This window comes from Trachypithecus francoisi, unplaced genomic scaffold, assembly GCF_009764315.1.
Source record: "Trachypithecus francoisi isolate TF-2019V2 unplaced genomic scaffold, Tfra_2.0 Lachesis_group3, whole genome shotgun sequence".
NCBI lineage: Eukaryota > Metazoa > Chordata > Mammalia > Primates > Cercopithecidae > Trachypithecus > Trachypithecus francoisi.
The window spans coordinates 116,523,915-116,536,311 of record NW_022681468.1 but is presented as its reverse complement, the minus strand read 5'-3'; the positions used below and the strand labels follow the sequence as shown (position 1 = coordinate 116,536,311).

Genomic DNA, 12,397 nt, shown 5'->3' with positions numbered 1-12,397 from the left:
ATGCTCTCAAACTGCTATGCTCCAATTCAGCTTTAACTGGGCTACTTCATACTAGTACTTTGTGTCAGTTTCAACCCCATAGGACAGGCCTATAGCCCAGGCTCAGCATGAGGGACTGCAAGTACCTCAGAAGCAAAGTAACATGCACATCATAAATGAAGACTAGAATGATTTTTATCTTTGGTTTCAGAGTGGTGATGGTGACAAAAATCAATTACAGACAGAAATCCTGCAATGTAAATTGTTTTTAATATATTTAAGAGCACACAGAAGTCTTGATTTATAAAAAAATAAATATATAACATGACAAATTTATTGATGATCTTGGAGCTCTGAGGTCAAACTCTTTAATGATCAATGAAAACATAAAACATACATGATCTGTTATACACACAGGAGCATATTCCAGTTGTAAAAAGCAAATTCCTTGAAGGCTCAGAACAAACAAAAATCAGTCTTTATGGCGGAAAGCACATCCAAAGCTAGGCAATGAAGTTCAGCTCGGGCCACGTGAACCTTTCACCAGCCAGCCTATAACCTACGGAGCCAGGGCAGGAAAACGCGATCCTTCAGCTCACGACGCCACCCAGGCTTCTAGACAACTGCAGAATGAACGAGTCCCTCAGAGGCTCCCCAGCCCCTGCTGCCATCATAAAGCACAGGAGGGATTGTTTTGTCCTTAGCGGCTCTGTCTTAAATTTTAGAGCAGGAAACTGAGAAGGTTATACTCATTAAATATTGTCATTGTAACACTGAATGGAAATCATGATCCTTGCCCATGGGCACTGAGCTGAGAGATGAACCTCACATGAGGCTTTCCTAGAGACCAGGATGTTGGGTGAGTGGGCGTGCACTTCTCAAGTGGGCAAGGAAGGAGTGCTTTTCTCCAGCTGACATGCTCTCAGGGGTGAAGAAGTTTGGCTTAAAATACTAGATGGCGCCGCATAAACTGGGGATTTAGGAACTGAGTTTTTAGCTCTGTGACACACAACATAAAAAACAAAAATCCAGTCTCATTAGCTAAATTCTGATTAAAACCTGAAATGTTTTTATGGAGTTGCCAACAGGCTGGAATGTATCTGATACAGTTTAATCTGCTTTTATTTCTTTGGCTGTCTTCCAACTAGATTTACGAACAGTTCTGACACTCTCAATCCTATTTTCCAAACCACTTTCTTCCTGTAATTCGTAAGTTGGCTAGTTCTCCTTCCTCAGAAAAATTACCCCTAACAATCTTCCTAATAGTGAGGGTGTACTTCCGAATAGAAGAGTCCTTCGGCTGAAATGGCATCTCCAAGGCCTACAGTTCGAATGGGGTCTTTACACACCAACACTGGTGTGAAGTGGAAGGATATTCCCTCTCTGTGCCATTCTACTACTGGCTTGTTTGGGTTTAATACAATCCTGGAGCCTGCCTCCGAATGGGAAGTCATGAACTCTTGGGGTGCCCTCAGAGACACTCGGCTGGTGTCTATGGTTTCTGTGGCGCAGGCCTGTGTCCCAGCCACACGAGCTCCTGCAGCCACGGCCGCCAGCTGGTTGGCCCAGTGTCCATCCACAGTTGCCAGGATGTGGTAGACCAGCGTGTGGAAATGGATCCTGGTGAGATCCGAGGCTCTGCTTTTACTCCTCCCGTGTTCTTTCAAGATCCAGAAGAGGATGTCACTGACCATGCCCACATCAGGAACACCGTTCCACGAAGAGAGAGAAGAGTGAGGTCCAGATGCCGACTGGGTGAGAAATAACAGCTCCTGTTCATTCAGCCCAAGAGAAGTCACCGCAGGAAAGACCTGCTAACAAAAACAATGACAGGTCTCTTTCTGATGGAGATAACCTGGCTCCTAAGATGTCCCATGACATAGCCAGTGACTAAATGAAAATGAAATAGAAATGGCTCATTTTTTTTTAAAGGTGAGAAGAAAAACCCAAACAAAAGCTATACTGAGAAACACCAAGAGTGAGCCCAACTGTAAACTATGGACTTTGGGTGCTGATGATGTGCCTGTGTAGGCTCACTAGTTATAATAAATGTGTCACTCTGGTGCAGGCTGCTGGTAGTGGGGGAGGCTGTGTGTGTGAGGGGACTGGGAGTATATGGCAACTCTCTTGGATTCTGCTGTATTTTGCTGTGCACCTAATGATTACCGTAAAAAAAAAAATGAAGTCTATTAAAAACAAAAACAAAAAAAAGAACGACAGCCCTCCATATCCGTGGGTTCAACCAACTTCAAATGGAAAACAGAGTATTCGAGGATGTGGAACCTGCAGATAGGGAGGGCCAAGTTGTCTAATCCACAGATTCCACGGGGCCAACTGCAGGATATAAACACCTGCAGATTCTGGTATCTGGGAAGGGTTCTGGAATACACCCCCCACCCCCTGGCCCACACATTGCTGATGATGAGGGATGACTGTATACTGAAATACCATTTTTTCATCTGTCAGACTGATATAAATGCAAATTTTAACATTCTGGTAGCAAGGATATGAGGGAACAAGCATTTGTAAATAATGCCAGTGGGAAGTAAACTGGTATAATTCTCATGGAGGGCAAGTTGGCAATCTCAAAATTACAAATGCTTTCTTATGCTCCAATCCAGCTGTTCTTCTTCTGAAAATTTCTCATACATATGGACTTGCTCACATACAAAATAAAATCATGTATAAAGTTGTTCACTGCAGCACTGTGTGTAACAGCAAAGGGCAGTAAATAACCAATATGTCCATCAAGAAGGTTCAGGTTAAGTAAACGGAGGTACATCTACACATGCATTTTAACCATGTGGCTGTGAAAAGACAGAGAATACTCTCCATGTTAGTGATGCAGGAAGATCTCCAAGATATATTTAGTGAAAAAAAGAGCAAAGTGAAGAACAGTGTATTCAGTAGGCTATGCTATCTTTTTGGGGAAAAGGGGATGGAAAAAGAAAATCAGGATGTATTTCTGTATTTTCTTATACTTGTACAAAAGAACTCTAGAAATAAACTGATGAAGGTTACAAGTAGGGAACAGGAAGAAGTAGGAGGGAGACTTCATTGTGTATCTTTTCATAGTTTTGGGGTATTTTTTAACCAAATGAATATATTACCAATTAAGAAGATTAGGTAACAATAGATTGCCAGGTGAGATAACTTGCTTGAGTTCATGAGGCCAGTGAGTGCAAGGCTGGCATGCTAACCCAGGTCTCCAAAGCTTGTGTTCTGAAGCCTCACCTGCTCGGATTTATACTAATCACTGCTGCTGCCCAGAGGCAGGCGCCGAACACCCAGATGCCTGAGGAAGGAGGGAGGTTCCCCCAAAGTTTCTTTGCTTTGAGCTTCTTGAAGTTCAACTGAAAACAGCTGAGCTGGGCTTTCAGTATTCTCCACTCACTTCCAACTTTCCCATTCCAGAGGAGAAATATGATCGACAAATCTGTCAGTTACGTAACTTTAACCTAGTAGGAGACACTACTGTTTCAGAACATTCCTGGATCCTTATTTGGATCTCCATGGACTTGATTCTGAGTGACACAAACCTACATGTCAGTGAGCCAGTCCCTGAGCCCAAACAGATGGTCCCACTGCACAAAAAAGCTTCTCTGCAAGGCTCTATGAGGATCAGGGCCAAACGATGGTCCCATGTGGTTACCTGATGCACAATGCTGCTCATGAGCTCCCTGTTGGTCATACTGGCCAGCTCTAGGTGAACTGGAATACCAGTGGGGATGTCAGAAATGGAGGTTACAACCTGCAAAGAGAAGAAGATAAGCACTGCCATTAGAAATAGAAGGAAGTCAGGAAAGGGGGAAAAAGATCAGATCCTGAGAGGCGGTTCCTCCTGTTCATGGCCTTCTTTGCATGCTCACGAGAGCTACAAGCAATGTGGGTCCCCCACCGCCTCTGTGGACAATGGACACTTTTCCCACCAGGGAAGACTAGGCTGTGCAGAGCCATCAGGGATACAGAATCAGACATGACAAAGAAATGTCCCTGTATATTCATGTGGCCAGCCTATTCCTGGGACCTAAATGGAGCAGTTCACTTCGACTGCTGTATGAATCTGTAGGAGTTGCAGCATAGCTGATGTGAAGTGAGATGATACAAATAACACAAAGGACACAAACTACAAACTGTGTAGCTTGCAACCACGGTCGGTTTAGCACAGGATGCAGAGGCTCAGGTAAGATGTTCTGACCTGTCCTACTCAAGCTGCTGCCCACGTCTGTAGGGATACAGTGAGGTGCCTCACTGCAGCAGGAGGCAAGCTCCACAGCCAGCTGCCAAGATTATGTCCCTGGGAGGCCAGGACCTAAGACAAGGCAGCAGATGCCAAGAGAGGCTGGAACCTGAAGAACACCACCGGCTGAGATCTGTGAAATTCTGTAACAGTGCCATTACCTCCAACAGTCTCTTCCTCTGGAGCTCCTTGCTTTGTCCCTCCATCATGTGCAATCCAGAGAGGACCACCAGGTCTGGCTGAAACTCCTCCAGGCTAGACACAAACACCTCCAGCATATTCATGGCCCCGTTGGAGAGGTCGTGAGAGAAGATGAATCGGTTGGCATGGGGAGCTTTTAACTGGCCCCACTCCTCCCCTGGAAAAACCCAGTCAACACAATGGGAAGAAAAGGAAGAGGCTTTAGGTCTCCTAGCTGTGGGGGCACTTTCAGCCACCTCACAGGCTTGGAGCCTTGGCTCCAAGCAGGCTGGTTTCTGGCTGAGGAGACCCTGGCAACAATGGTCTAAGGTCAGCATGGCACTGCAAGAAACAAACCAAAAACATAAACCCAAACCCAACCAAGAAACAGAAACATAGTATGGGTGTTATATGCCTTTTTCGGGGTAATTAGCTCCCCGAGTCCCAGAAGAGCCCTACCGTCCACTGAGCTCTCAAACACAGGAGAGACAGTACAGAATAGCAGCATGACTTCCAAATACCAGCATACAGTGCGCAGAACGCACGCCCTGCAGACAGTACAGGCTGTCATTGTTTAAAGCACATTTTTCCTCACAGCATTGCCCTGAGCATCTTTCATTCAGTTGGAACTTAAGCAGGCTGAATTCCTTCCCAACAGCCAAGCTCACTGCATCTTCTCTTCCCCGCTGCCCATCAGTGGTTTCTGGGCACCTGATCCAAAGGGTCAGACTATCTGGCTGCTCCAGCTGCTTCTATGTGAGTTGCTTTGGAGGAATGACTGTTTAAGACAAAGTTTAAGTGCTAGTTCCTCCCTTAATATGAAGCCTTTCCTAACTCTACCACCCAGACTTGATTACCTCCCTTCCGGAGCCACCACTGTACCCTAATACAGGACTGAGGCACATGATTTTGCAATTACTTTTTCTTTTTTCCTTTTTTTTTTTTTTTTTTGAGATGGAGTTTTGCTCTGTTGCCGAGGTTGGAGTGCAATGGCGCGATCTCAGCTCACTGCAACCTCTGCCTCCCAGGTTTAAGTGATTCTCCTGCCTCAGCCTCCCAAGTAGCTGGGATTATAGGTACCCACCACCACGCCTGGCTAATTTTTGTATTTTTAGTAGAGATGGAATTTCACCATGTTGGCCAGGCTGGTCTTAAACTCCTGACCTCAGGTGATCTGCCTGCCTCGGCCTTCCAAAGTGCTGGGATTACAGGCATGAGCCACCACGCCCAGCCTGCAATTACTTTTTCCAAGTGTCTGGCAGTAAACTGTGAGCTGAGGGCAGGGCCTGTATCATCCTCTATCATATTCCTTCTGCGTCACGCTGCGTCTGGCATATAGCCATGGGAATGAATTAAAAGAACAAGGAAATAAGAGAACAGATTGATGACCTAAATGCCCATGACAACAAAAAATAAGGGTATGAACTCCAAATCCAACATTTTGCAAATCAACAAAGACTCTGTACAATGAGAAAAATACATTACATTGATATTCTCCAGAGAGCAAGACGTGAAGTCAACCCTTCAACAGTGACACTGCTAGGAAACACGACCTGATTGAACCTAGGAAAAAGGAGCCACACCGTATTCAAAATACACTGCTTCAGGAAGTGACAGAGGCAAAAACAAACAGGCTTCTGCAAGGCAAGGACGAGAAGAACCATGCAGAGCTGCTTGTTGTTTCCACAGGACACAGGGCAGAGGGGTGGCCCGAGAAGCAAATGGATCAAATTCTGCCTGTAATGGTAGTTAGCGCCCCTCTTTCCTCACAAAGTGTTGTATTAATTTCTGCAAGCAATCTCTTCTCAATGTATCATCCTGCCCTCAGCTAGTAAGGCAGCAAAACCTCTACATAGTGACTCACTGGATTCCCAGCCCAAGCCTGACAATGGGCTTCTCTGGGGAGGTTTGGTAACAGAGAATGTGAAAAAAAAGTGGACACATCCCTTGGAATGTCCCTATTGATGTCAGAGAGAAGCTGGGGATGGATTTCTGTTGAGAGCTAAGCCCAGGACTGCTGCCACCAGTCTAGGCTCCCTCCTTGGACCTAGGAAAATGTCACCTCACAAAGTTTAATGGAAGTCCACTACTTTGTACACAGAAAAGGCATAGGAAAGAAAAACTGAAGTGTGACGCTTATAAACCCAAGGATGGAGACACTCTTTGTGAGGTGAGCTGTGCTGTCTCCTTAACTACATACAAGGCACAGCTATCAAATACATCATCAAAGTCTTGCTGAAGACATAAGACTCTCCACTCTGTAGTCACCAGGGAAAATGACAAACCAGGAATCACAAAGGTCCCCAGTTCATGCTATGGGGTGCCAAAAAAAGTGACATGAATCTGGAACTCATGGCAGTAATACCTCAGAGGCTCATCTTTAGCAATTCCAGACCCTTCCAGTCCACAGTCAGGTCAATTTCATTTCATTTCATTTCATTTCATTTATTTCATTTCATTTCATCATTTCATTTCATTTCATTCATTTCATTTCCATTTCATTTCATTTCATTCAGTTCATTTCATGATTTCATTTCATTCATTTCAATTTCATTTCACTTCAATTTCATTTCATCATTTCATTTCATTCATTTCATTCCATTTCATTTCATTCATTCCATTTCATTTCATTCCATTTCATTTCTTCATTTCATTTCATCCATTCCATTTCATTTCCATTTCATTTCATTATTTCATTTCATTTTATTTCATGATTTCATTTCATTTCATCATTTCATGATTTCATTTCATTTCATTTCATCATTTCATTCATTTAATTTCCATTTCATTTCATTAGATCATTTCATTTCATCATTTAATTTCCATTTCATTTCATTAGATCATTTCATTTCATCATTTCATTTCAATTTCATTTCATTTCATTTCATTATTTCATTTCCTTTCATCATTTTATTCATTTCATTATTTCATTTCATTTATTTCATTTCAATTTCATTTCACTTCATCATTTTCATTTTTTTTTTTTTTTTTTTTTTTTTGAGACGGAGTCTCGCTCTGCCGCCCGGGCTGGAGTGCAGTGGCCGGATCTCAGCTCACTGCAAGCTCCGCCTCCCGGGTTCACGCCATTCTCCTGCCTCAGCCTCCCGAGTAGCTGGGACTACAGGCGCCCGCCACCACGCCCGGCTAGTTTTTTGTATTTTTTTTAGTAGAGACGGGGTTTCACCGTGTTAGCCAGGATGGTCTCCATCTCCTGACCTCGTGATCCACCCGTCTCGGCCTCCCAAAGTGCTGGGATTACAGGCTTGAGCCACCGCGCCCGGCCTCATCATTTCATTTCATTCATTTATTTCATTTCATCATTTCATTTCATTCCATTTCATTTCATCATTTCATTGTTTCATTTCATTTCATTCATTTCATTTCCATTTCATTTCGTTTCCATTTCATTATTTCATTTCATTCATTTCATTTCCATTTCATTGCATTATTTCATTTCATCATTTCATTTATTTCATTTCATTATTTCATTTCATTTCACCATTTCATCAATTCATTTCATTCATTTCATTTCTATTTCATCATTTTCATTTCATTTCATTTCATTCATTTCATATCAATTTCATTTCATCATTTCGTTGTTTTTTTTTTTTTTTTGAGACGGAGTCTTGCTCTGTCACCCAGGATGGAGTGCGGTGGCCGGATCTCAGCTTACTGCAAGCTCCGCCTCCCGGGTTCACGCCATTCTCCTGCCTCAGCCTCCAGAGTAGCTGGGACTACAGGCGCCCGCCACCTCGCCCGGCTAGTTTTTTGTATTTTTAGTAGAGACGGGGTTTCACCGTGTTAGCCAGGATGGTCTCGATCTCCTGACCTCGTGATCCGCCCATCTCGGCCTCCCAAAGTGCTGGGATTACAGGCTTGAGCCACCGCGCCCGGCCCATTTCATCATTTCATTTCATTTCATTTCATTCATTTCATTTATTTCACCATTTCATTTCATTCATTTCATTTCATCATTTCATTTCATTCCATTTCATTCATTTCATTTCATTTCCATTTCATTTCATTTTGTTTCCATTTCATTATTTCATTTCATTTCAATCATTTCATTTCATTATTTCATTTCACCATTTAATTTCATTTCATCATTTCATTCATTTCATTGCATTTCCATTTCATTTCATTTCCATTTCATTGCATTATTTCATTTCATTTCATCATTTCATTTCATTTATTTCATTATTTCATTTCATTTCACCATTTCATCAATTCATTTTATTCATTTCATTTCTATTTCATTTCATCATTTTCATTTCATTTCATATCAATTTCATTTCATTTCATTTCATTATTTCATTTCATTTCCATTTCATCTCATTTCATTTCCTTTTCCTTTTATTTCATTTCCTTTTCCTTTCATCATTTCATTTCCTTTCATTATTTCATTTCATTTTTCATTTCATTTCATCATTTTATTCATTTCATTTCATTCATTTCATTTATTTCATTTCATTTCATTCATTTCATTATTCATTTCATTTCATTTCATTCCATTCTATCTCATTTCAGTTTCATTTCATTTCATCATTTCCATTTCATTTAATTTCATTTCCATTTCCATGCCATTGCATTCCATTCCATTATTTCATCATTTCATTTCATTTCAATTTCATTTCATTATTTCATTTCATTTCAATTTCATCATTTCATTTCATCATGTTATTTCATTTCATTTCATCATTTCATTTCTTTCATTTCATTTCAATCATTTCATTACTTCATTTCATTTTCTTTTTTTTTATTATTATTATACTTTAAGTTCTAGGGTACATGTGCATAGCGTGCAGGTTTGTTACATATGTATACTTGTGCCATGTTGGTGTGCTGCACCCATCAACTCGTCAGCACCCATCAACTCGTCATTTACATCAGGTATAACTCCCAATGCAATCCCTCCCCCCTGCGCCCCCTCCCCATGATAGGCCCCGGTGTGTGATGTCCCCCTTCCCGAGTCCAAGTGATCTCATTGTTCAGTTCCCACCTGTGAGTGAGAACATGCGGTGTTTGGTTTTCTCTTCTTGTGATAGTTTGCTAAGAATGATGGTTTCCAGCTGCATCCATGTCCCTACAAAGGACACAAACTCATCCTTTTTTATGGCTGCATAGTATTCCATGGTGTATATGTGCCACATTTTCTTAATCCAGTCTGTCACTGATGGACATTGGGTTGATTCCAAGTCTTTGCTATTGTGGATAGTGCCGCAATAAACATGTGTGTGCATGTGTCTTATAGCAGCATGATTTATAATCCTTTGGGTATATACCCAGTAATGGGATGGCTGGGTCATATGGTACATCTAGTTCTAGACTCCTTGAGGAATCGCCATACTGTTTTCCATAATGGTTGAACTAGTCTACAATCCCACCAACAGTGTAAAAGTGTTCCTATTTCTCCACATCCTCTCCAGCACCTGTTGTTTCCTGACTTTTGAATGATTGCCATTCTAACTGATGTGAGATGGTATCACATTGTGGGTTTGATTTGCATTTCTCTGATGGCGAGTGATGATGAGCATTTTTTCATGTGTCTGTTGGCTGTATGAATGTCTTCTTTTGAGAAATGTCTGTTCATATCCTTTGCCCACTTTTTGATGGGGTTGTTTTTTTCTTGTAAATTTGTTTGAGTTCTTTGTAGGTTCTGGATATTAGCACTTTGTCAGATGAGTAGATTGCAAAAATTTTCTCCCATTCTGTAGGTTGCCTGTTCACTCTGATGGTAGTTTCTTTTGCTGTGCAGAAGCTCTTTAGTTTAATTAGATCCCATTTGTCAATTTTGGCTTTTGTTGCCGTTGCTTTTGGTGTTTTAGACATGAAGTCCTTGCCCATGCCTATGTCCTGAATGGTATTGCCTAGGTTTTCTTCTAGGGTTTTTATGGTTTTAGGTCTAACATTTAAGTCTCTAATACATCTTAAATTAATTTTCGTATAAGGAGTAAGGAAAGGATCCAGTTTCAGCTTTCTACTTATGGCTAGCCAATTTTCCCAGCACCATTTATTAAATAGGGAATCCTTTCCCCATTTCTTGTTTCTCTCAGGTTTGTCAAAGATCAGATGGCTGTAGATGTGTGGTATTATTTCGGAGGACTCTGTTCTGTTCCATTGGTCTATATATCTGTTTTGGTACCAGTACCATGCTGTTTTGGTTACTGTAGCCTTGTAGTATTGTTTGAAGTCAGGTAGCGTGATGCCTCCAGCTTTGTTCTTTTGACTTAGGATTGTCTTGGCAATGCAGGCTCTTTTTTGGTTCCATATGAACTTTAAAGCAGTTTTTCCCAATTCTGTGAAGAAAGTAATTGGTAGCTTGATGGGGATGGCATTGAATCTATAAATTACCTTGGGCAGTGTGGCCATTTTCACAATATTGATTCTTCCTATCCATGAGCATGGTATGTTCTTCCATTTGTTTGTGTCCTCTTTGATTTCACTGAGCAGTGGTTTGTAGTTCTCCTTAAAGAGGTCCTTTACATCCCTTGTAAGTTGGATTCCTAGGTATTTTATTCTCTGAAGCAATTGTGAATGGAAGTTCATTCATGATTTGGCTCTCTGTCTGTTACTGGTGTATAAGAATGCTTATGATTTTTGCACATTAATTTTGTATCCTGAGACTTTGCTGAAGTTGCTTATCAGCTTAAGGAGATTTTGGGCTGAGATGATGGGGTTTTCTAAATATATAATCATGTCATCTGCAAACAGAGACAATTTGACTTCTTCTTTTCCTAACTGAATACCCTTTCTTTCTTTCTCTTGCCTGATTGCCCTAGCCAGAACTTCCAACACTATGTTGAATAGGAGTGGTGAGAGAGGGCATCCCTGTCTTGTGCCAGTTTTCAAAAGGAATGCTTCCAGTTTTTGCCTATTCAGTATTATTGGCTGTGGGTTTGTCATAAATAGCTCTTATTATTTTGAGATATGTTCCATCAATACCGAATTTATTGAGAGTTTTTAGCATGAAGGGCTGTGAATTTTGTCAAAGGCCTTTTCTGCATCTATTGAGAAAATCATGTGGTTTTTGTCTTTGGTTCTGTTTATATGCTGGATTACGTTTATTGAATTGCCTGTGTTGAACCAGCCTTGCATCCCAGGGATGAAGCCCACTTGATCATGGTGGATAAGCTTTTTGATGTGCTGCTGAATCCGGTTTGCCAGTATTTTATTGAGGATTTTTGCATCGATGTTCATCAGGGATATTGGTCTAAAATTCTTTTTTGTTGTGTCTCTGTCAGGCTTTGGTATCAGGATGAGTTTGGCCTCATAAAACAAGATTGGGAGGATTCCCTCTTTTTCTATTGATTGGAATAGTTTCAGAAGGAATAGTACCAGCTCCTCCTTGTACCTCTGGTAGAATTCGGCTGTGAATCCGTCTGGTCCTGGACTTTTTTTGGTTGGTAGGCTATTAATTATTGCCTCAATTTCAGAGCCTGCTATTGGCCTATTCAGGGATTCAGCTTCTTCCTGGTTTAGTGTTGGGAAAGTGTAAGTGTCCAGGAAGTTATCCATTTCTTCTAGATTTTCTAGTTGATTTGCGTAGAGGTGTTTATAGTATTCTCTGATGGTAGCTTGTATTTCTGTGGTATCGGTGGTGATATCCCCTTTATCATTTTTTATTGCGTCTATTTGATTCTTCTCTCTTTTCTTCTTTATTAGTCTTGCTAGCAGTCTGTCAATTTTGTTGCTCTTTTCAAAAAACCAACTCCTGGATTCACTGATTTTTTGGAGGGTTTTTTGTGTCTCTATCTCCTTCAGTTCTGCTCTGATCTTAGTTATTTCTTGCCTTCTGCTAGCTTTTGAATGTGTTTGCTCTTGCTTCTCTAGTTCTTTTAATTGTGATGTTAGAGTGTCAATTTTAGATTTTCCAGCTTTCTCTTGTGGGCATTTAGTGCTATAAATTTCCCTCTACACACTGCTTTAAATGTGTCCCAGAGATTCTGGTATGTTGTATCTTTGTTCTCATTGGTTTCAAAGAACATCTTTATTTCTGCC

At 41.2% G+C, this 12,397-nt stretch overlaps 1 protein-coding gene across 8 annotated transcripts in view; it reads right to left on the bottom strand.

Moving 5' to 3' along the window:
- Nucleotides 1–227: 227 nt before the first annotated feature.
- Nucleotides 228–12,397, bottom strand: part of ADPGK (ADP dependent glucokinase) — a 46,378-nt gene continuing 34,208 nt past the window's right edge. For 7 of the 8 annotated variants that reach the window (XM_033189459.1, XM_033189461.1, XM_033189465.1 and 4 more), the window contains 3 exons: nt 4,381–4,577; nt 3,632–3,730; nt 228–1,793 (listed from right to left, as the gene is read on the bottom strand). In XM_033189459.1, the coding sequence (XP_033045350.1) occupies nt 1,239–1,793; nt 3,632–3,730; nt 4,381–4,577 (851 nt within the window). In that variant the 3' untranslated portion in view covers nt 228–1,238. The remainder of the gene's footprint in view (nt 1,794–3,631; nt 3,731–4,380; nt 4,578–12,397) is intronic. The other variant, XM_033189460.1, reaches the window with a different exon arrangement.